Source organism: Sparus aurata, chromosome 9 (assembly GCF_900880675.1).
Source record: "Sparus aurata chromosome 9, fSpaAur1.1, whole genome shotgun sequence".
Taxonomy (NCBI): domain Eukaryota; kingdom Metazoa; phylum Chordata; class Actinopteri; order Spariformes; family Sparidae; genus Sparus; species Sparus aurata.
In genome coordinates this window covers 27,653,911-27,678,340 of record NC_044195.1, presented here as the reverse complement: position 1 = coordinate 27,678,340, position 24,430 = coordinate 27,653,911, and the positions used below count along the sequence as shown (strand labels likewise).

The window sequence follows — 24,430 nt, the reverse complement described above, 5'->3', positions numbered from 1 at the left end:
ATTGAAGCATAAGACATTTATTCCGAACTTGGTAAATCTCCCTTTAGTTTTTGTTCACTGAGCGCATTAAACCAATTATATTACTTCCTCGAGGTCGACACTGTCACCAGCCCCGGACAATTCAAGATGATGATTTCGAAACACTTCAGCTCAGTGTGCAATTGTTGTCACTGAGTATTGTTCTTTTGAAATGTTTTAACTTAAGATACTATACACTTATACATCAGCTTTATCGTGAAAATGTGACTTACAGTAAAAGAGAGTTTAAAGGCTTTATTACAGTAACAGAGCAAACATCGTTGTAGTTTGTGCTTAATGTGATTGTGAACAGAATTTGAATGATTTGCAGCGTCCAACTCAAAGATGTCACGATACTTTGCTTCCAAAGACTTCTTGTTCAGTTTCATCTGGCTCTTTGTCTGTTCAAATAATTTGCGTTAAAAAAGCTTGTGACCGGAGGGTGGCTGGTTTAACACCAGAAGTATAAATCTGGCTGGGGAAAGTGAAAGACAGCACCTGCCCCTCCCTCATTACCACCAGTGGGGTGCCCTTGAGCAAGGCCCTTAATTAGAGACGCTGGATCCTGGAAAAGAGAAGATTGCTCTCAGTGAACCTTCCCTGAATAAATAAAGCTTTGAAAAAAAATAATTAAAAACAGTGTTGTCGAAAAATACTGATTTTCCAACAATATTGATTCAGAAGCGGCTTTACATTCACACGCGCACACACACAAATCAAGGTTTTCCCGTAGAAACATTGCACATTATTTTAAAAGGCCTGATTGAAGTTTCCCAAAAAAATTGTCATATTTAATGTTACTCCAGTCATTTTTCTGTGGTGTTGAAAAAATTGAATATCAGTATTTTTCAGGGTATTGTATCAAAGTTAAAGTCTACTATGTCGTTAGTATCGCAAACAGTAATTTGCACATTTGTTTGTGATATTTACAGTTTCACTTTGCTTTGACATTGTCTCTAGTATTTAAATATCACCAATTTATACATTTCTGCGTCCACATTTTGCTGTTTCCTGTCCCTGTTTTCTATTTTTCCATCATTGGCAACCAAAGGCAAAGAATTGGGTGCCAATTTCTCTAAATGGTTGCCAATGGCAACCTGGCAACTGTTACTGTTGAGCCCTGCATGTTGACAGCGGTGGTAAACATACAGCCATGTTTTCTGTCAAATGGTGCTTGTTAATTAAGGGAACGCAAACACACATGCACACACTGTCACACATACACACTTGGACTAAATTACCCACAATGCATGAAGACCGATCACCACAAGGAGAGTTGAATGTCTTGTTCAATAGCATCATTAAAAATAGCCTGATCTCAAGCTAGTCTTTCCACTTGGAGTCGATCGACAGCTGAGTATTGATTTTTCTCTCAACACAATATGAATAAATATATATAGAGAGAGAGATCAGGCTGTCAGCTGGTCTTTGAGCTTTATTGGCCCTAATATTGAACTTGTTAAAGTAATAACTGCGGCTTAAAAAGAAAAAACAACACTAGCTTACCGTTCTCAGATGTAACCTATTGACTGTACATATATTTCTCCCTGGAGCTGTGCGCACATCAATAAGTGGGCGAGCTTGAATTGATTCGTTGGTCAATATGCTTAGGCTACCGGCTAGTAGGTTAGTCCAGGGACTACTTGAGTGAATTGATGCTTTTGAGCTTCAACCGCCGCCGAGCGAGCTAATAGCTTAGGGGATTCGCTCTGAGCTACCAGACATCTGGGAATCATTTCACTCGGCCTGTTGTGTGCAATCACTCTGTCCTTTATCGTAGCTTAAAAACATCTTCATTTCTGATTCTAGTGCCAAATTTCAAACTACAAGCGATATCTGAAATACATTCATTAGGAAACGGCCCAAAACTAATTTGCCATTTAGTTTTTCTGACGTGTTTGGACCTCTCTGTCATCCTTGTCGTTATCTCATTAGGTGTCTCATTCCGCCTCACTGCCTTTTTCAAATTGAGAGTGGTGCATTGACATGTCAACCTGTCTCTCTCTCTCTCTCCATCCGTGTAGCTGAGTTGGGGGACTACAGTGAAACGGAGCATACAGCAGGATATCTGTCAGAATACTGCTTCATCTCCAACCCCCCACAGGACTTCCACAAAGAGGTCTCCAAACATCACCAGCAGCACAGGTACAACCAGATGCACAAACACACACATTCAAACGCACAGTGGTGGGGAAAGAAATCGGTATTTAGATTAACAATAATTTCTAATACCATGTTACTTTAATCTAAGTGGATAGATAGATAGATAGATAGATAGATAGATAGATAGATAGATAGATGTGTAGTTCAGGACTTTTTCCTGCAGCCCTATACTTCATCATAATACTGTTCTGTCACAAAAACATTTCAGCTTCTTGTAATTTTGGATATTGCACTTAGCTATATTGAGATTTGTGTTAGATTTTTGGTAACTAGTAACTTCAACTGTCAAGTAAATGCAGTTGGGCACAATTATGAAGTCCCATTAGAAGAAAAGTACAATTACCTCACATTTGTACTTACGGGTAATACCCGCATCTATGTACTTATTTGTAAAAGTGCATGTACATGCACAAAGGAACTGATACGTATTACTGTGCATGTGGCAGGAAAAACACTCAAAGATTCATGTGACCGTTGGCCTCGAAAAGATAAAAAAATGCTGTTCATGCCACAAATATTGTTATAATGACACTATTTGTTGCATAAACATGCATTTTTAAGAAGACTAGCTACATACGTGCAATGAACACATAAACAGTATGTGCCATGGTTTATTTGACCTTTAGTCCTGTCCCTGTTTCTTCATTCATATCTCTGATCGCTCATTCTTTTGTTTGTTTTTGTGCCCTTCCCTTCCGCTCACCTTCTCCATATGTCTCTGTCTTTCTCCCACTCTCTCTCTCAGTGGTCTATCTCCTGCCCAGTCAGAGTTTAATTATCTGAACACAGCACGCTCGCTGGAGCTCTACGGGGTAGAGCTGCACTATGCAAGGGTAAGTAAGGTTTTATTCTGCCACTGTTGAAAGACTGCTGTATGTACAGTTTGTGTTTACGTGTTGTTGTTTGTCTAGTGCCTTGGTTTTTTTATCTGAGATCTCATTCTAGCCGCCTCTCCTCCACAACAACCCTGAGGAGTACAAGATTATTTCATCCTTATCCACCGTCAGCCAATAGCAGCAGAATATATATCATGAAGTCCCAATCTGCACCGCGCTGTCATGTTGATCTGACGCTGTTTTCATTCCCTCAGCAGCTGAGGAGAAATGAGAACAGGTTGGAGGAGTTGCAGTGTGTACAGTTGGTGTTGATGCCCACATCCTGCAGAAATACCACACATTGGCATTCAGCTGTCACTGAAACATCAACAAATAGTACTAGAGTAGCCAAGCCCTTATTTAGATAGATTTATTTTATATATCTGTGTTGGTTTGTTATTTTGAAAACATTGCATGAATCTACTCTGGCTACTGCAGGACGTAAAAGATGTATGTTGTACCAACTATCGAGTCATGGAGGAGTACAGATGTGTCAAAACCCTTTCAGGTTATTTGTTGGTTTCAACTGTAAACAAACTTCAAATATGGTTTTCCTGTCGCCCACACCAAGACTGATCACTATACAATATCCATAACAATGTGAGCATCCACACTGACAAACAGTTCTTTAAACCGTAGCGCCTAGCATGGCCTGCGTCCTCCAGCTGTGTCAGCAACTCAGGAGAATGGATGTTCGTGACCTGTTTCTGCTGTACGTTGAAAAGAAACCCCTTCGAAGGATATGGTTTGACACAATTCTTCACAGATGAGTAGTAGTCTCTCGTTATCATCTGTTGAAGACAAATTTTATTTATGCTTATGGCTGAGACAACTGAGTCAACTTTCCCAGCAGGTATGAAGGACAGCAAAACAAATTTCAGAGAGCCAATCAGCACCAGTCTGTTAGACCAAAGACTGAGTTATTAGAGTAGACCGTCTAAAAAGTGTTTCCTGACTCTCATCAATTAGCTTACATAAAATAGCTGAGTATGTAAGCCGATGCGTGATGCCGAGGTTTTCCGCCTGGAAGTTATTGCTTAGCTTCCTTTCATTTCTTAAATGAGGTCATCAGGAAAAAAACAGTTATCGCCAACAAATTATATCAATCTGAGGTGGTTAACAGTCTCCAGGCTGGGTTTCCAGATTTATTGATTAGAGGGAGTGTAACAAAACTTTAGGAAAATCAATTGTGTTGACGATAAACATGTTTCAGCTCTCCGTCATCATCAGTATCTCATTGCACATGCAGGATGTCCAGTGCGTACTGTATAAAATTACAGTTCTAAATTAGATAATCAATAAGGACAAATGTCTAAACATGTCTGAAGTTCTTCTCTAATTTGCTGTAGATGTTTATTTGACCTGAACCAGTCACCATGATCTCTGTTCATGTCCCAAACAGATTCTTCTGTTTTATCAGTGTTTTCATTAACCTGGGTTGTTTTTTTTTCCCCTGTTGTCTCAGTTCAGCACTGCCTTCTTCCTCTCTGCTCACACACTCTTTTCCCCTCTTTTCAGGACCAGAGCAACACAGAGATTCTCATTGGGGTGATGTCTGCTGGCATTGTAGTTTACAAGAACAGGGTACGGATCAACTATTTCCCATGGTGAGTGAAACACACATCAAACATGAAATCACATGTATCGCCAAGCGTGCAGGTCCACTACTCTATACTCTAGCTATATTGATAATCAGTTAAATGGTTTAAGTCATTCATAAGAAAAGAAGTCTAGATTATCTGGTTCCAGTTTCTTAAACGTGAACATTTTCTGGTTTCCCCTCTCCTCTATTAATACTCCATGAAAATTCCCGGATCATTCTCATTATCTTAAGCTGCACCAAGAGGGCAATGGGGTCTTTACTGGGTCATTATAATCCACCTAAGTTTCATGGAAATCTGTTGAGTAGTTTTTCGTATAATCCTGCTGACAAACCAACCAACCAACAAACGGACACGGATGAAAACATAACCTCTTAGGCTGAGCGTTGGATCTGCATGGTGTTCCAATGTGAGATTACTTTCAGAGTGTGGGGAGAATCAGAAGTTGGGGACGCTCTTGGTGAGAACTTTGGGACTAGTGATGATCATAACAGTTTTGTCACAGTTCAGTTTTAGAGAGCTGGCTCGCATCCGTGATTTTATTTAAGTGAGGCAGTTGGTCAGGTTCGAGTAGGATTTCAGTGGGGTCAGAATAAGGTGATGTGTAATCATCTGCTCAGCAGTTGAGGTGAAGTCCATGAAAACAGATGAAATCACAAACTTCGAAACAGGAGGGGATCTGGTATTGGGCCTTGTGGGACGCCTTAAAGTGAGGGGCGAATCTGATTTTTAATGTACAATTTCCATCCTTGGTTTCATTCAGGCGGCAAGTGGGAGATTTTTTTTTTAGCATTTGCTGGAGGAGAAAATATTGACAGGAAGAGATGAAACATAAAACATACATGCATACAAGTTCAGCTGTGTCTGTTACACCTGCAGGAAGGTTGCTGAAAACCAACTGTTTCAGAGAGAAGCAGAAAACCTGGCAGCTCTCAGGTGTGAATGAACTGTGGAAGGAAAACAGAGCACTTCTAGATAAAAAAAAAAGGCTTCCTCCATTAATATTTTCATGCTGTAAACAGAAGACCAGATTTTTTTTTCAGGCCAGAGGAATCAAACTGTGCATGTTCTTGTCACAAACCCACCTCTCTGTCCACAAATCTACTGCCAGCTCCACTTGAGCCGCATCCAGGGACCTTTTTTGCTGAGAGATGCGCTACATAATATTTTGGTAACCTCTCACATGGGTGATTTTGACATAGCATATTAATGTTTAAGCCTTTAGTTGATCTTTTTTAGAATTATGCAGATGATTCCACCAGATTTTAAATGTTAAACTAGGTTTCCTGGAAATATTATAGCCATCAAATCTGCTTGCTGTCCTTCTACCTTTACCCAACATTCACCTCTTTCCGTTTCATCACTCTTTACATCTCTCTCTCTCTCTCTCTCTCTCTCTCTCTCTCTCTCTCCGAAAGCATCGATTCTTGGAAATCTCCCATTCTCTGCCGCAGCACTGTGGGAGGCTAAATGTTAATGGGTGCCGGGGGTGGGATGGTAACCGCTCAAATCCCTGTAACTCCGGAAGATAATTCACTCGTGTGTAGGCTTAACGCACACACACCCACCCCTGACCAAATGCACACAGCAGCTGGTGTGCATGAGTGTGTGCATGAACATCACTGGATGTCTGACAGCAGCAAAGATGTTTGTGGTAAAACAGGTTTGAGTCTGCGCTAGTGTAGGGTTTGTAGAACGAAGGATTTTTTTTTAAATGACGTTCATAAATCTGGGGATCGAGTCTTAACCATTTGGGATTGAAATCATGTCGCCAAACCATGGCATTTTTAGAGTACAGACTTGGTTTTTGGTCAGGGTGTTGGACAAGTCTCCGTGGAATGAACGTAAATCAACGGAAAGCCCTTGTAAGCAGTGAAAAAAAATTAAGCTTAAAACCAGTTTGTATGTGTGTGTTTTTTGTGTGTGTGTCCAGTCGGTTGAGCTAAATTTAGAGACCAACAGTGGTGTCCCCAGCAGCTGTCCCCCACCATGTGTGTGAAAGAGAGGGAGACATAATAGTCAACAGTGTCTCTCCACGCCATACTTCTTTTCTCTCTTTTTTCCTTTTCTCTTTAACAAAGACTCACTGTTCCCTCATCTGCATCAGTCCTGTCACGTCTTCTCATGTTGTCTCTTCTCGCCACTTCCCGTCTTTCTCGTCATAAATCAAACTGTAAGATACAGTAAGGAAGGGTCAAGAGGGAGAGAGGGAGAGAGAAACATTTAGACTTTTGCCTCCTTCCTATTTCTGTCCGCAGCAGCCTGACAAATGAGCCACACTTAGATGGGTCATGACTCACACTCTGCCTAAGCGTGTGTGTGCGTGTGTGTGTGTGTGTGTTTTCTCCATGCAAGTGTGTGTGAGTAAGTATGTAAAATATATTTAGCAGGGAGCGATGAGTCACAGCAGCAACAGAGCTCTGGGGAGGGATTATGTTACTCTGCTGCTCATCAGCAGACCTCTTGCTGTGGCCGCGCGTGTGTGGTCTCCTGATTCAAACATTATTTTATACCGTTTCTTCCTCTTCAGACGCATGACCAGAAAATGGACAGATTTATGAGAATAGACGGAGACTCAAGTGCGGTCGTGCTCTTATAACCAATACTCTGCCAGCTATGGAAGGAGGAACAGGTCGGAGGTTAAATGAACAGTTGCGATGTGACACATGGGTCAGCTTACTGGAAGAACAGGCGTTTCGTTGAGAAGTGTGCCTTTACATTCGGATAAACTGGGAGCTGCTGTTCTTATCCACACTGCCAGTCTGAGAATATGGTGGACCGGAGAAGGACCACAGCCAAGATTTGACCGTTGCATGCTAAAAATGCTAAAGATATTCACATTTTTATTTTATTATATAAAATCCAACGTCAGATAGCTTTATTGGCATGACCATAGCAAAATTTAGTATTGATAAAACATTCTCCTAACAATGAGTGTTGATGATAACAACATAATGCAATATATACATTTGCATTATGTTTTTTATGTTTATGATAAAACCCTAACTATTAAATAGGCCTAACTCTTGGATATTATCTTTGAAGCTGCACCAGGTTTCAGGACCTTCTCTCACTCTCACTAAAACAAGTTTAAAAAATAAGCTTTGTGACTGGACAGAGATTTTTATAGTACATCCAACTTCAAACAAAGTGCAGCATGTCCCTCTTTATCCATCATGTTGCAAGCTATTTTATTCAGTGGTCTGTTGATGAAATGTTCATCAAGTGAATTAAAGCATTAACTCAATTTATACTGGTATCCTGGACTCTCATCGTGAAACATGGAAATGAAAGGAGTCTGTCGTGATTGTGCTGCAGATAAAAGCTGGATGTCCTCATTCAGACAACAGAAGCATCAGTGTTGTTATTTGGCATTTATAACCCTCAGCTACAGTGTTTACTTTCCCAAAAGCAAACTGATGCAGTAGATCTATATAACCTTGTCCAGTTGATTGGTGCATCTTCTTACATCTGGTGTATGTGTATACGCACAATTTGAGCAGTACACTGACCTTTACTGTACTGAACTGAAACATGGAGTTTTGGGTGTGAATATTTCGGTTTCAATAATAAATTGGAATATGCTGATACATAATATAACTGCAGACAGTGTAGAATAAGACTATGTTTACAGCCTTAAAGGAGAGGAAAACAAAAGGGGATAGGAAGATGTTAAGTTTGACATAAGATCATGATGTCATGACAAATGATGGTCCATCAGCCTGAATTGTTAGCAATACAATAGCAACAATACAACAATAGCAGGGGAAAAACATTCTGAAAAAGCATTAATGGATACCGTTATTGGTACAGTAATCATCAAAATATTATCACAATAACTGGCTGAAAGGAGGCGCAGCATCCAGCAAACATAATGAAATTAAAAAGCAGTGATGTGAAACACACTGTTTGACTCCATCGCACGAGCACGACACCCTTTATTTTAGCACATTAGTAGAAGATGTATTTGTGTAACTGTATCTGATGGATGGTTATCGAAATGCCCAAAAACACATTGTTCTTTTATTCAACAGTGAAGTGTTAAATCTTGTTTTGTGCGATGAGTATTCTATGATTTAATTCCTTTTGAGCTTTGCATATTTATTAAATCGAATTGGCTCAATACTCTTGAAATTGGGGTATTCCTTCTTCTGCATGATGACTGACTTTTAGCTAGTAAGAATGTCTAATTTGGCTCATTTACTGTGGAGGTACTAACTTCTGTCTGGACTTATTTTTTGGTCTTTTCCAGGTTGAAAATAGTGAAAATCTCCTTCAAGTGCAAACAGTTCTTCGTCCAGCTGAGAAGAGAACCGGTAGGTGTACACACACACACACACACACACACACACACACACACACACACACTTCTTAAAAACCATCCCTCTTCCACTACTGTGATTGTTTTTGAACAGATGTTACACTACAGTATGTGTTTCCGTGCATACTGACTGTACCATGTGTGTGTGTATACTGTAGATGCTCTGCGGATGTAAGATGAGCTGTGTCTGCATATGTGTGTGTAATCAGTGTCAGATTAACCCCCTGCTGTCTGTGTCCTGGTTGACTCTGCTTTAATCCCCCAATTTGTCCTGCATCCCTTGTTTGACACGTGGATCTCTTTATTCTCAATGCCACAAATAATTCCCCCAGACAGCTGATCTCTGTAGGCAACTGTCACAGTCAACCTGAGGTTTCGTTTACTTGTATTTTGTTTCAGTATGATTTTAAGTTTTTCTTGTTTACCTAGACAGTTGTAGTTGTTATTGAGTTTAAAGGTTCTTGTATCGGGCTGCTCCCTGAATGCATCTCGAGAACTGCACTGGCCTTGAAGATATTTGTTTGTATCTTTACACAACCTCCTTATTACATTATTTTCTGTAAACAGAACGAAACGCGGGAAACGCTGCTGGGTTTCAACATGGTAAACTATCGGGCTTGTAAAAACCTGTGGAAAGCCTGCGTGGAACACCACACCTTCTTCAGGCTGGAGCGGCCCATCCCACCACAGAAGAACTTCTTTGCTCACTACTTCACCCTGGGCTCAAAATTCAGATACTGGTGAGAACAAGAGGAAACATACACACACATATACACTGTACTTGCATACACTGTACATGGTTAAAATCTCCAAATCTCTGAAAAATCCTGCCTTGACAGCCAGACTTTGACATATTGACATGTACACGCCTTCTGTCAGATTCTCAGCAGTAGTCCCTCTCCAGGGAAACATCACCAGAAGAAGTTTGTTTGGAAGTCGCTGCAGTTGTTTCAGTTCGAGTTGAGAGGCTGAAACACTTAAAGGCTGGTGGGAGCCTCTCATGCTACATTCCCCCTGAAAACCACAATTTAATTATTCAAGGGCTCCAAAAAAGAGGAAAAAATAACTTGAGTTTGGCCTTGCAACCATTCTTTTAAGTTTGTTGTGTGTTAGTGTCCATGTTCATGTGAATTTCTGGACATTTCTCTTAATTTAAAGCTAAAAAGGGGGACTGAGAAATGAGAGTAACAGTACAAGCATTTTACCCTGTTCTGTATTATGCCAATCGCCTTATGACAACTTAGTTTCACTTCACTGGGAACTTTTTATTATATCCTCTTTCTATGAAATATGGGTGAGAGATGAACTGAGAGTTGGAAGTCTTGTGATGCATTATTGAGCAGCAATGATGCAACGCGAGCGAGTCTGGCTCTGATGTTTCACTTGATGGTGTGTGTGTGTCTCAGTGTGTGTGCGTGTGTGTGTGTGTGTATGTGTGTGTGGGTGTGTGTGGGTGTTTTTGCCCTTACTTTAAGGTATTGACAGACTTCCAATAAGGATAACACGTTAAATTGATATTAACAGTGCACCAAGTGATAAAATAATGTGTGATGGCAGACACTCAACTCTTACTGCTGGTGTTTTTTTGACTGATTTGTTCTTTTTTTAGGCAGATATTTTCAGGAGGATTTGAGGGATTGGTGGTAGAGTGGCAGGTGTCGCTCTTATCGTCTAAGAACAAAACTGTACTTTCCTCTGTTGTCATGTGAAAGAGCAAGTAAAAGTAAACTTGGCTGTAGAAATTAGAATTTGAAACCGTGCTAAACCAAAGCGTTCGAAATTTTCCACCACTTTCATTTTAGTTATAGTATTCTCAGACACTCCACTGACTGTTTCTGTGTCTTCCGTCTCTAGCGGGCGGACGGAGGTGCAGTCTGTGCAGTATGGAAAGGAGAAAGGCATCAAGGACAGAGTGTTTGCAAGGTAATGAACATCTCTCTCTTGGTAAGTTGAATCTATCCGTTGCAAGCCATTGAGGATAGATAAACACCACATTACTGTTGTCTTTATGTGATAAGTGAATTAATGTCTTGTTCTAAGCAGATCTCCCAGCAAGCCATTGGCCAGGAAGTTACTAGGCGGAACTGACTGGGAGTCGGTCAGCAGGAACAGCCTATCAGACGAGAGACTGGAGACCCAGAGCCTGCCCACTCGCTCGCCGCCTGGGACGCCAAATCAGTGAGTCTGAAGTTTCAGGGTTCACGTTGCTGTGGAAATTTGAGGTGTTATTCTATTCTACATGTTGAGGAATATTGAAAATGGAGCTGTCACGATACTAGATTATCGTCCATACAAATGATTTCATGATCATCAAATCTAAATCTAAATCAAGTCTTTTACTTTGTTTACAGTGTGTTTTGTCTTTTTTGGCAAATAAATTGCCACAATCTGCTTTGAGTTAGTAGGAAACCTGTTCTGAATAGAGACCAAGCCGTGGAGTCATGTCAGGGCTTTATTGGCAAACATTTATGCTGCAGAAGTGCCCTTGAGCAAGTCTCCGAAGCCAAACTCTATAATCTCTAAAATGACTTGATTATTTCTCCCCCAAAAAAGAAAAAGAAAACGTTGCATAATTTAATGTCCATTCCCACAGTTTGCATTAATACAAGTTTTGTTATCAGTGATGAGACAATAGTTTTTCTTTGCCTGAATAAAATTGGCAGAATGTGATCTGAATCAAAAACAGTCTGATTAGTAAACAAACAAACAAAGTTCTGATGCCGGCAACAGAAACATTTGAGTCAGTATGAAAAATGCTGTGTTGTTATTCGGAGCCCTTTAACATTACGCGTCCTTGTGCGTTCAACAGGAACTCGCTGTTTGTACAAGAAGGCACGCGACTACGCCCGTCGTCCGTCGGCCACCTGGTCGATCATGTGATCCACGCGTCACCCAGCTTGCCTGTCTTCTCCTCCAATCACAAGTCGGCATCGTCCACGCAGGCCAACAGCATCAGCCTGGACTCCACACCGTAAGTCTCTGACAGTCACGGGAAATGTTCATCTTCTTTCCTTTCTTCCACTGTATTTTTGTTTTTGATCTATTCTGCCCTCCTTCTTTAAGCTGTTTTCTCTGGGAAAATATCAGCCTTTGACTTTGTGGCGGGAAAATAAATTTCACTGTAAATGAAACGCCTCATAAATAAAGCACCCCTCGCAAACAGCCGCCCTTTAATTTTGAAGTTTAGTTTTACTCATCGGTGTTAGTGCCACTCTGTCTGACTGTACTGCTGAGTTGACTTTTTTTTAAATGTCTGTCTGTGTCTGTGGCTTCTCCCAGCAGCTCACACCCTCTCCCAGAGTCACTTAGTTGGCCCCATTGAAAAGATGAACCCTTTGAAACGCAGCCTGTAAAATGTGTTTATAGCGAGGGAGCAGGGCGGAGAGGTTGTACAACAGGGCTGAACTAGGAATTAGTCTGTGTGAATGTCACACACACTATAAAATATCTGGTGAATTCCCTTAACCTCCTACTATAAAGTACACAGTACTACATCTACATTTCGGTGTCAAAGAGTAAAAGTTCCGACATTTTCATAATTTATTTATGAGGAATCTTCATTTATCACACACCACAACTTTAGCCTTAGCCTTCAGCACTTTGGTATTTTGATTTATCATCACTGTGTTTTTTTGGTGACAGAAGTGGTTACTTTGAAGGAGACCTTGTGACATTTCTAGCTGTGTTTGTTGCGCCAAATCTAGATGTTTTAATCTGGACCTTGAAACATTTCCAGCCGTGCTGTGGAGACCAATACTGAATATTTTTCACACAAATATGGGACATTTCTAGCCATGTTTGTTGCAACAAAGCTGGGTGTTTTGATGGAGACGTTGGTTGTCATGTTTCCAGCTGTGATAATGGCGACAAAACCAGATGTTTTTTTTTAACTCCAGCCATGTGTGTGGCGACCAAAACAGGTATTTTATGCCAAACCATGATGCCAAACCATAACCAAGTGTTTTTTGTGCCTAAACCCAACCAGTGCAGAGAGAAATGGATAATTGAACCTAAACAAATGTGAAGTTACAACTGAAAGAATGCACAGCTTGAAGTTATTTGTGGTTTTGCAGGCTGACATTTATTCTGGTGATTGGGTTGTGTTTTACTGAGGCTGGTGAGTCAAAGATGATTGTTCTGAATAGAAAAATCCTTAAAGCCACTTAATAAATGCTTAAAATACCATGGTATTACTTTTGATTGTCCAGCTGGAGCATTTTGCTATATTGAGCTGGAAATGAGCCGAGAATATAAGATGCTCACATGTGCTGTTGGCTGAGACCGGTATGTGCTCGAGTATGGATGATTTAAATGAGGAACTAGATGCATTGTACGGTGTGCTGTTTGTGTTGACACTGTCAGAGTGTGCGTGTGTGAGAGAGAGAATAGAGATGGAGGGCTTGAACAATTCTCAGTTGGAAATCAGAGTGGTTCAGTGATATTACAAAGGTAGTTCCGCTGCCTGCAAAGCTACACACACAGAAGCAGGTGTTTTGAAGGAGACCTTGGGATACTTCCAGCTGTGTTTGTGACAACCAAAACCAGATTTTTTTTAACGGGGATTTCCAGCCATGTTTGTTGTTGACAGAATTCAGTGTTTTGAGGGAAACCTCGGGGTAACTCCAGCTGTGTTTGTGGCGACAAAACCCAGTGTTTTGTAGAAGACCTCGGGACATTTCCAGCCATGTTTGTGTTGACCAAACCAGATATTTTTCATAGGAAGCCGGGCCATCTATAGTTGTGTTTGTGGTGACAGAAGGGGGTGTTTTCAAGGAGGCCTTGGGACATTTCTCGCCATGTTTGTTGTGACAAAACCCAGTGTTTCGAAGGACACCTCACCATTTCCGGCCGTGTCTGTGGCAACAGAAGTAGGTGTAGGAGACTTCGGCACGTTTCAAGCAGTATTTTTGGCAACCAAAACAGGTATTTTAAGCCAAACCATTATGTTTTCCTGACCATAACCCTAAACCTAACCATAGCACGAGTACAGTGATGTGACAAGAGAGAAACAGACAATTGTACCTAAACAAACGTGAAGTTGCAACTGAAAGAATGCACAGCTTGAGGTTATATGTGGTTTTGCAGGCTATCATTTATTCTGGTGATTGGGTTGTGTTTTATTGAGGCTGGTGAGTCAAAAATGATTGTTCTCAAAAGAAAAAATCCTTAAAGCCACTTAATAAATGCTTAAAATACCATGGTATTACGTTTGATTGTCCAGCTGGAGCATTTTGCTGTATTGAGCTGGAAACGAGCCGAGAGTATAAGATGCTCACATATGCTGTTGGCTGAATGAGGAACTAGATGCATTGTAGATACGTCGTGCTATTTGTGTTGACACTGTCAGAGTCTGTTGTGTGTGTGTGTGAGAGAGAGAGAGAATAGAGATGGAGGGCTTGAACAACTCTCAGTTGGAAATCAGAGTGGTTTAGTAACATTACAGTGGTAGTTCCGCTGCCTACAAAGCTACACACACACACACACACTATAACACACACCAAGTTGTTGGCTCGTCATACTGTTACAGAGCCAGAAGATGACATAATCACCTGCTCTCTCTCTTCCACAGACAACACACACTTTATCCCTGAGTATTATGTTATTGGCTTTATGTGGTTTGTCCATCATGTGACTCATTTCCGTTTTTAAATTCCCATCTTGCATCACGTTGTATGCTGCAATAAGTCCTGAAAATAGCTATTACCAGTAATCACAAACCTCAAATTTTATGGCTCAGACATTTTCTCGGATTGATTTAGCGTGGCCTTCAGCACTGTGTTTTTTTGGTGACGGAAGTGGTTGTTTTGAAGGAGACTTTCAACATTTCTAGAAGTATTAATGGCAACAAAGCCGCATGTTTTTAAGGGGAACTCTGGCCATTTCCAGCTGTTGTTTGTGGCAACAGAAGCAGGTATTTTTAAGGTGATCTTGGGACATTTTTAGCAGTGTTTGTTGTGACCAAATCTGGGTATTTTGAAGGGGACATCGAGGCGTTTCAAGCCGTGTCAATGGTGACAAATCCGGGTGTTTTGAAGGAAACCTCTGGCTGTTTCCAGCTGTGTTTGTGTTAAATTATTAACACTCACTTATCTTGCATATTCGGTTGGTAGTCAGTCTTTTCAACATCTTTTCTCTGTCAGTTTGTTGACAGAAGTGTTTGAAATATCACAAGAATAATCTTCAAACTCTATTCAAGTGTTTTTATGTGATTTGCACATGGAAGATTTGTGTTGTACGAAGCTTTGTGACAGCCATTCTTCTCTCGTGTACATATTATTGTCCGGTCAATTATCATCATCATGTTGTAAATCTCAGCTTTTTAGCACAAAAACATGTCTTAATGTAATGATGGGTTGAAATGAGTTGTTTACATAATGACAAGTGTTACGTTGTAGGCAGAGAAAACTGGTGAAAATCGTGTTTTGCCAAATATCAGATATGTATGTGAATGTTTACTTTATCCTTTATTTGGGCCATTAAAAAGTCAAAGATGAGAAACACAGATATCTCAGATATTACAGCAAGTATATCATTTCCGAAAGTAGATTATTGTCAAAAGAAACAAATCCGTGTTTTTTTTAATATCCTTTCTTAGCTTTTGTTTTTCCAGTGCTACTCCTTCAGGTCCATCACTTCTTCGAGTACCACAATCCAAATTTTTCCCAATGTTCCTCCAAGATTTCCCTCCAATAAAAACTAAATAAGAATCTCCCACAGGCCGCAGTCATACGCTGTGTTACTTTCACTCAAGAGCTTTACAACAAAGCCGTAGCTTTTGGGACGCTCTCACTATAACGTTCTGTTTTTAGCTCGGAAAAGTGAAAATTATCTGTTTAGCTAACCGCGGGACATTACAGTGATGGGTTTTTAAAACGCAGTGCCTTTTATGTCCTCGATGGTGTCAGGGAACAAAAAGTTACAATTATAGAATACACTTTAACACCGCATGCGACTATATGACATGATATGATATATTACTTACTGTGCTATAATCAGATATGTTTTGTCATAGATGAAGAGGAAAAAAAGATAATTTTGTATGAAAACATCTTGGGTGTGCACTGAAAGTGTGTGTTTTAAATTGATCTTTTAGTGGTGAGACAGGGAACTTTATAGCACTTTCGTTTTTAGACTTGGTCGTCCCATGTGCCCACATGTGGTTCATTGGTCACTGTGAACTCTAATTTAGTTCTGTCTTCTGTCAGGCTTTAAAAAAACAAAAACGTTGATTTAGAGTTTTGGTTATGCAACGTTCATACGAAGTCTTCAAAGTTTGAAAAATGTTTAAAGGACAAAAATCTCAGTTGCTATCTATTCACCCTCCTGTGCTGATTGAAAGTTGGGTGAAGTTTCGTAGTCCACAAAACATTCCTGGAGCTTCACAGCAAAACAGTGTTGTAGCATTTTCAGCTAAAAGAGATGGGGACTGGTTTAAAAACCTAAATCAAGACGAAAAAGAAACCTATATTGATTCATACAGCTCGTCAAGCGTAATCCAAGTCTCCGGCAGTCCCGAGATACCAGACTGATTTGAAAGATGGTTATTTTTTATCTGTTCTTTAGCTGGAATCTCTACTGTGACTCGCACTCTGTATGAAGTGGGCGCATGAGCCTGAACGCCTGTTGATAAATCATGAATAATGTCTTTTGAAATCAATTTATGTTTTCAAAAGCTTGATTTTCAACATAATCTGGAGTTTCATGATGATGTTTGTTCGTCTCCTGGCGACAAACTTTGCGAGAATTAAATAATCATGATCAAAACGCACATTCAAAGTTATGACCAGCTGTAATAATAACTGACAATCTACACTGATTGCTTTGGGTTTGAAAGAAGGCTTTAAACTAGATTTTTCACAGTTGCAATTTTGCAACATGTGATGATGAATTCTTTGAGAGTAAAGAAAGTTTTGGTTTAGCTTCATCTTGAAAGTGCTTGACTTTAACTCTGAAAAAGTGGTATGAACCAAACCCAGTTACAACCAGAGCTTAACATACAGAAAACTAAAAAGTAAGGCTATGTTATGTCCAGTATGAAGACACTGGGTGATGATTACAAATGCATTCTAAAACTTAAGATATTGTTTAAAAGCACCTACTCAAACCTTTATTTTTCAGCCTCCGGAGCAAATAGAAACTTGAAACAAAAAAACATTTCAGAGCTTTGGCTTCTTTGGATAATGTTGATTAATGTATCACAATCCATTTCTTCAGTCACATGTCTTGAAAGTGACATCATCTTCCAAAACACGCAAACGCTGCCTCCGGTCATTTTCATGCAAAAATGTCTAACACTTTTCTAGTTCCAACTCATTAAATGTAAAGATTTGCTGCTTTTCTTTGTCATTCATGTTAATAAACTAGGAGTCTTTGGGTGCTTTTACTGTTGGTTGGACTAAAGAAGCGACTCGAAGACATCCCTCTGGGCTCTGGGAAATTGTGATGAGCCTTTTTCACAATTTTATGCCATTTTAAAAACTAAATGATTAATCATTAAATGAATCTGTTGCAGCGCTCGTCTGGAGTAGACAAGTTTTTAACCTCCTCATCTGTGGTCCTCGGTTGAGTTGTCGTGATGTGCGGAGACACTCCATATTCATTTCGGCCTCATGTGTCGTGTTGAGGAAACGCAGTGATGTAGGAGGATGTTCGGTCTTGGCTCATGCCTGCTGTGCACTGCCCTCCTTCTGAAAGCCTGACCTGGTTCTGACCCATAATAAATGTTAGGTTCAGCCTGTGTGTTTAAGACACAAAGTGGCACCAGTAGCATCAGCCAAAACAAAGTCAATGCTCTTTGACTGGTGCTCTCGCCCCTGAGGAACGCCTGCACACAACCTCTCACACACACACACACACACACAGACAGACACGCACCCACACACACACTCGCAGATAGAGGCAGAGAGTGAAATGGCTCGCTTTTACCCCCCAGAGAGCGAGCCATGATGCTGCTGAAAGCCTTACCTGACTGACCGTGTTGTTTCATCATACGCACTGGCTGCCTTTTATTGTCTGGATGATGGAGGAGGGGTGTTTTCCTTCCTCTCGCAGCCCTTTTATTGAGGTTAATGCATTGTGACTAACACAGTGCTATTAAGCCGCTCTGTCTCTTGCAATCTCTTTCTCTCTCACTTCCCTTTATCTGGTTTTCCTCCATTCGTCTCGTTTTCCTCGCAAAAACCCTACCTCTTTGACAAACAGGACAATCTTCGGCTGGATCCTTACATGTGTCTTTTTTTGCTTTGTGCCTTCGGTTTCCCTGTAAAGATGCGGTGTTTTGTTCTTTGTTGGATAGACATGATCAAAAGGGATTTACCTCTGCTTTATCCAGTCATATTGTTCAAAAACTGAACACTTCTCCCAACCATTTTTCTTCATTTCTGTCTCAAATAAATGCAATTTAAAGATGGCTTATTTTGGCATGGAAAACAGTGGTAGTAGTGTTTCTGTCTCTTTGTCTCTGTCCCTGACTTTTCCTCTCCCTCTTCCTCTTTCTTTGGCTCTGTCAGGTCTCCAGAGGGGATCGACAGCCAACCTCCAGCTCTGCCCCCCAAGCAGCTGAGCAGAAAGACCTTGAGCCAGATCATCCAGGCCCACTCCCAGCAGAGCCTCCTGGACAACCACCTCAACGAGATGTACGATGTTCCCGTCAACGCTGACAAGACCACGGTCAGTATGCCGACATGTATTTGCCACAGTGGTCCTTCTTCACGATTGTTGAAAAATATGAGGAGAAACGATGAGAAGAAAAACGAAAATCTTCACTCTGCATTGCATTAAGAGTTCCTTGTGGAGCACTAGCACATTTTTCAGCTCTAAGTAACTTCAAACTTTGGCATGTTGGTCTAGCCGACATCAACCTCCCCATAGACGGCTATTTCCAGAAAATAAACCGACTCCCACTAATTGTTACCTGCCCGGGATCAAACGGCAGACAGACAAAGTTAGTGCAGGGCTGCTGAACAATGGAGTGCTAAACAGAGGGTCGATATTGGCCCTAAATTTGTAGGCTGCAAGTCAGTGCTTTTGTTGCTCTCTTGTCTGTTTAATTGCTTTATTGTCCGTTGTTTGTTTTATGTTTCTGTATTCTTGTTTTGATTATTTTCTTTTTGCCCTCTAATGGCCAAAAAACACTGATGCTTTAAATCTTGATCTGACACTAAAGATGAGGTGTTGGGATTCCAAACAGTACTTTCTGGTGATAGAGCTGCAGCCAATATACCTGTGTTTTGAAGAAAGCAGTTTTTGACTTTGATGTTCTTATGCTGTTGCAGCTAAATGGAGTCGTCCCTCATGATAATCTGGTCCTGATCAAGATGAGACCAGACGAACACGGACGATTCGGCTTCAACGTCAAGGTGAGAGCTGATACCAGCTACCGACTGAGTTTGTCAGTTGTCTGTCAAATCCAAGTTGTTAATTTTGAGTAATTGTAGAGAATCTAGCAAAATGCTTCTCATAACTCAGGCAGCTTGTTGAGGCATACATACAGGTCATCTTGATCTGAAGATCGTGTGTCTGTGTGTTTCCAGGGCGGAGCTGACCAGAAGATGCCCATCATTGTGTCTCGAGTGGCTCCGGGAACGTCAGTAAGTCAACAACCTGCCCATATAGTCACTACATGATGAATACTGAATTTTCTCTCAATAGAAAAACATGTGCAGCTTCATGATTAGACACTTTTTTTTTTTGCGTTATTCTGAAATTTCGCTCAGACTTTTTGTCTTTTCTTTCTTTACCTCTTCAGGCCGACCTGTGCGTGCCGCGCCTCAACGAGGGCGACCAGGTGGTCTTAATTAATGGACGGGACATCTCTGACCACACCCACGATCAGGTGGTCATGTTCATCAAGGCCAGCTGTGAGAGCCACTCTGGAGAGCTCATCCTATTGGTCCGACCAAACGGTGAGTTGTTCCCCAGTGGTGGTTATCCTCTGTTATAATATTCACCTCTGTTCTGTGCGAGTGAAGGAGCAAATTAAACATTTGCCTGAAGTGAAGAAAGCAAATTTGCATCTTGGCTTTGCGTGGAGTTCAACTTTGGTGAACTCTGACCAGCAAAGTCGCAACAAAACAAACCAGCAAACTGAGTTCTGCGTTTCTCACATCCTGCTCTGCCCACATTCTGCACCACAACACGATGGTCATCCACCTGCATTTGCGTATGTGTGAGTGTATCCAATCTCTGATAAATAAGAAGGAGGGTTAAAAACAAAAAGAAAAACTGGAAAAACACACAGTGTGATTCACATGACACTGCAGAGCTGAATCACAGTGACCTGACTTCTTCTAAAAATGACGCACTGAGGGTTACTGTTTATTTACGTCTTTTGTTGTTGGCTTGTGTTAGATTTCAAGATTTCTCTGTTGTTTTCTCCACCTTTGTGTATTTTAACTTTGAAAATACTGCGAGTCGCCACCGGGCCAGATTGGAAGCAAAGCTGAGCTGTTTCGGACGCATCAGTAGTGTAAATAGTTTACTAGGAATCATCTCTAGCACTGTCCAATCGAAAACAATCAACAGTGTAAACAGGAAGTCACTCCGTTGTCACAAGCTGAAACATAGAACCCATAAACAGGGTTCGTACGGGTGCTTGAAATCCTTGAAAGTGCTTGAATTTCAATGTTGCATTTTCAAAAAGTGCTTGGATTTTAGTTTAAATGCTTGAAAGTGCTTGACATTATAACTCTGTCTTTCACAAAATTGGGATCAGACTGGATAATTAATTTCTGAAGTTTTTGCTATTACAAAACATAATTTTAGATGTTTACAGCATAATACAATGTACATAATTGTGATAAAAAGTGAAGAAATAAATCACAAGTATATATATTCCTGTAGATACGTATTTTACCCCAGCAATAAGGTGCTGGAAAATCTTGAAAATGACCCTTGAAAGTGCTTGAATTTGACCTTGAAAAATGTTTACGAACCCTGCATAAATAATAATTTTAGGTTGCAAATCAATATATGAAACTCGTCTCAGAATCCTAACTGTGTGTATTTTGGATTTCAGCCACATCACATTAAAACTACTGACAATGAATTAAAGTTATTGTTAAGTTTCAGAGGTCAACCATACCCAAACACCACATTTCATAGTCCTCCTCTATCTGCTCGGTTGTCATGGCGATAGCTGCGTTGTCATCTCGGTATACAAGTTTGTCATACATCAAGTAAAACAAGCGAGGTTTTTCACTTGGTTTGTCCAAATCATTACAGTTTCATCTTGCAGTTGCTGGGTGTAAATATTTAGCAATAATCTAATCTCTATGTGAGAACTACGTTGTGTGGTGCAACCTGTTTTGATTTAGTGCTGCATGAATCTTCACTTTGTTAACACTGGAGTGATAACAAGGAAAACTGTAACATACAGACAGCTGGTGCCGCCCACTCCTGAGAATTAACAGCTCCACATCTGGTCACCAGTTTCACTTCTCCTCCTCCTTCTTCTTCTTCTTCTTCTGGACTGCACTAGTCAAAATCTACTGAAGAATGGAACGTGTACAACAGGCTTTCAGCTATATGTATTCATTATGTAGAAAGATGTCAAAGCTTTTCCTTTAATCGGCATCGGCAAAGTGGGAGTGGAGCTTTTAAAGATGATGAAACATGGAAATTCTTGGTATTCTAACTGGGTCAAAGAGGGATTTATGTATTCTATCCTCTCTTACATCAGAGCAGATATAAGATTGCATCAATGTATTGAATGCCTGTCAGCCCACATTATTTTATATTGCTATTTTTTATTAAATGTAAGCATATACATAGATGAACTGTATGTTCCCCTGGCTCTCCCTCCAGATAGATCAACTTCTGCTGTGTGTTTTTTAAACTGTGACGTATTTCCTCCCTGTCCCGTCCAGCCATCTACGACGTCGTGGAGGAGAAGGCGGACTCGGAGCCAGATTTTCAGTACATCCCTGAGAAGTCCCCCCAGGACCCTGCCCAGCTAGACCAGCATGCTTTGAGGGACTCCATGGTCACACTGAAGGAAGGCCTGAGCAGTGGAGCCATACTGGCACAATTTGATGTGAGGAGAAATGGAAATCAACACACACACTACACAGCACTGCATACATGCCCAAACAAACTTGTAATGTGACAGAATGTAGGTTTTTTTGTTTTGTTTTTGAGAGTCAGATTCATTTTCTTTTACAAGTTTCACATAAATCAAACAAGAACTTCAAACAAACATAAGTATCCTCAGAAACGAGCTACTGACTTACAAAGAATCAGAAGTTTGAGTGTTTCTTTCCTCCTTCACATCCCTATAACTTCCTGTCCTTTATCATAACAACTTAACGGTTTCCTGTTTAAGATGTGTGTTGTGCTTTTACTGAGAGAGATTGTTAGACGTAAACAGTCACTGCATAAAAGCTCTTGTGCTGACAGCCGTACTTCATTGTTTCATATGTTCAAGTATTTTCATGCATTTGATACATTTGCTGTGCAACTTTTTTACGGGGCCTCAGACTCCAGAGTTTTAAGGTGCACTATGTAGCTTTTATATTTGGCGGACCCTGCCTCCTTTCTAGCTTCAAACTGTATTCTAAGGACCTTATTTTCATCTGAGAACTGCTTATTTAAGTATAAAGTAGAATTAAATTAAAAATCTATTCATTTGTGTTTGTTTTCTTGCAGCAACTGTACAGGAAGAGGCCGGGGATGACCATGCTGTGTGCCAAATTACCTCAGAACGTTTCCAAAAATCGCTACAGAGACATCTCTCCTTGTACGTGACTGCACACTCCTCTCCGTTTCTGTTGGCTCCTGTGTTTAAATACATACCGACATTAACCTTTTGTTCCTTCCATCACGCTCTCTCTCTCTTCACTACGTTTTCTTTTCTTTCTTCCTTTGTCAATGATTCTCGGTCTTTTTCGCCTTGTGTAATCTCTTCCCTCCCTTTTTGTTTCCTGTCTCCACAGACGATGCCACTCGGGTCATTCTGAAAAGCACAGATGACTACATCAATGCAAATTACATCAATGTGAGTTCGCTCCTCCTTATTTTTCTCTCTTTCATCTCTCCGTCAATATCTCTGCGTTTTGCTCGTTTGAGGCGTGCTGGGTGGTCTTCTTTGCTAACCATCAAAACACATGTTGAAACACCACGGCGGCCACACTGTTGAATGAATTAACCACATGAGCTTCACGAGCGAACAAACCCCCCCCCCCCCCCGAGTTAATGTTCTGCAGGATTTTGAGTCCAACTAACAGCAGATCGTGTCTGAGCCCGTTGGAGAAATCATTTATTTTTTTATTAATTAAAGCCCTTCGTCTGTCAGTTTTCAGCCTTTTTGGAAGTCAAACTCTTGTCGTCTATGTTATGTAAATACTCTGTAGTGGCTCTATTGAACATTACAGAGAGAGTAGCGCGCTGAAAACAGTCTAACAATGACGTGAAGTAAGAATGGTGCTGTAATTGAGTGATTGTTAATGATCATTGTAAGCGTGAAGGACACTCGCCCCCTCTTCACACTCATCTCACTCATCTAATCAGCCCTTTACAGCCACTTTTACATTTTCTGATTAATGCGATGATCTGACAGATTCTGCCTATTGTCAATCTGACATTTCCCAGGCATTGCTAAAAATGACACGACCTTCAATTTAATTTGTATTTGCTCTACTTGCTAAAACGTAGTGAGACTAATGTTCGTGTGCTTTCTGAGGTGTGTCTTCCTCTTTCATTTCACACAGTGAAGCAGACACCATGACATAAATTTTGCTGTTATCTTATCTTTTATTTATAATTAAATGGGAGATTTACAGCAGCTATTGGGAAGTTTGAACAAGATGTGCAATTAAAGCTGCAATATGTATGAATTTTGTTTAAAAAAACAATAAAACATTAATAAGATTATCAACAAAATCTAAAGAAATAAGAGTTTTGACGTACCAAAGATGTACATGTCTTGCATTGCAGAGGTATTTATTGAAGTCAGCATGCTAACTAGCTAGCCCCAGCCCCTTCCTCGTTCACAAACCCATTCCGAGGTCCCAGTCCGAATCGCTAGCTGCATTGCCAACTGGGCAAATTACAGTTAGCACATTTTGTTTGGCAAGATCATTTTCACAACTTATTTCCCCACTTTTATGGTTTCTGAAGTGTAAAATGCAACCGCTAGAGGTAAAAAAAGTGAAACTCTCTTAAGCGTCGGTTAACCACAGGCCTTCTGTCAGGTATCTTACCAAAAAGGTATAAAAAAAGAACAAAACACATTGAGTGAAGAAATTCTGAGTCATCTCAGGGTTTCAGGGCTCTGTTATTGAAGCTCTTGCTGCTTTAACTTCGGCATTATCTGATGGCATTCACTTTCCAACTTCAATGTTACAGTGTTACTATATTTGACCTTGTACAGAACGTGACTCAGTGTTTCAGAAAAACATCTAGCTCTACACTGCTGAAAACACACAAAACACATCCTTCCTCTTGAAACTAACAAG

The 24,430-nt window shown here is 40.6% G+C and overlaps 1 protein-coding gene across 2 annotated transcripts in view; it reads left to right on the top strand.

Moving 5' to 3' along the window:
• Positions 1-24,430, top strand: part of ptpn4a (protein tyrosine phosphatase non-receptor type 4a) — a 77,365-nt gene that overhangs the window by 44,538 nt on the left and 8,397 nt on the right. Inside the window, exons 8-22 of one of the 2 annotated variants that reach the window (XM_030428024.1) lie at positions 2,043-2,163; positions 2,927-3,014; positions 4,575-4,663; positions 8,910-8,973; positions 9,546-9,718; positions 10,833-10,901; positions 11,022-11,156; positions 11,788-11,949; positions 18,488-18,647; positions 19,253-19,336; positions 19,511-19,567; positions 19,726-19,882; positions 21,845-22,011; positions 22,623-22,713; positions 22,910-22,971. In XM_030428024.1, coding sequence (XP_030283884.1) covers positions 2,043-2,163; positions 2,927-3,014; positions 4,575-4,663; positions 8,910-8,973; positions 9,546-9,718; positions 10,833-10,901; positions 11,022-11,156; positions 11,788-11,949; positions 18,488-18,647; positions 19,253-19,336; positions 19,511-19,567; positions 19,726-19,882; positions 21,845-22,011; positions 22,623-22,713; positions 22,910-22,971 — 1,679 coding nt within the window. Of the gene's footprint in view, positions 1-2,042; positions 2,164-2,926; positions 3,015-4,574; positions 4,664-8,909; positions 8,974-9,545; positions 9,719-10,832; positions 10,902-11,018; positions 11,157-11,787; positions 11,950-18,487; positions 18,648-19,252; positions 19,337-19,510; positions 19,568-19,725; positions 19,883-21,844; positions 22,012-22,622; positions 22,714-22,909; positions 22,972-24,430 lie in introns of both variants that reach the window. The other variant, XM_030428023.1, reaches the window with a different exon arrangement.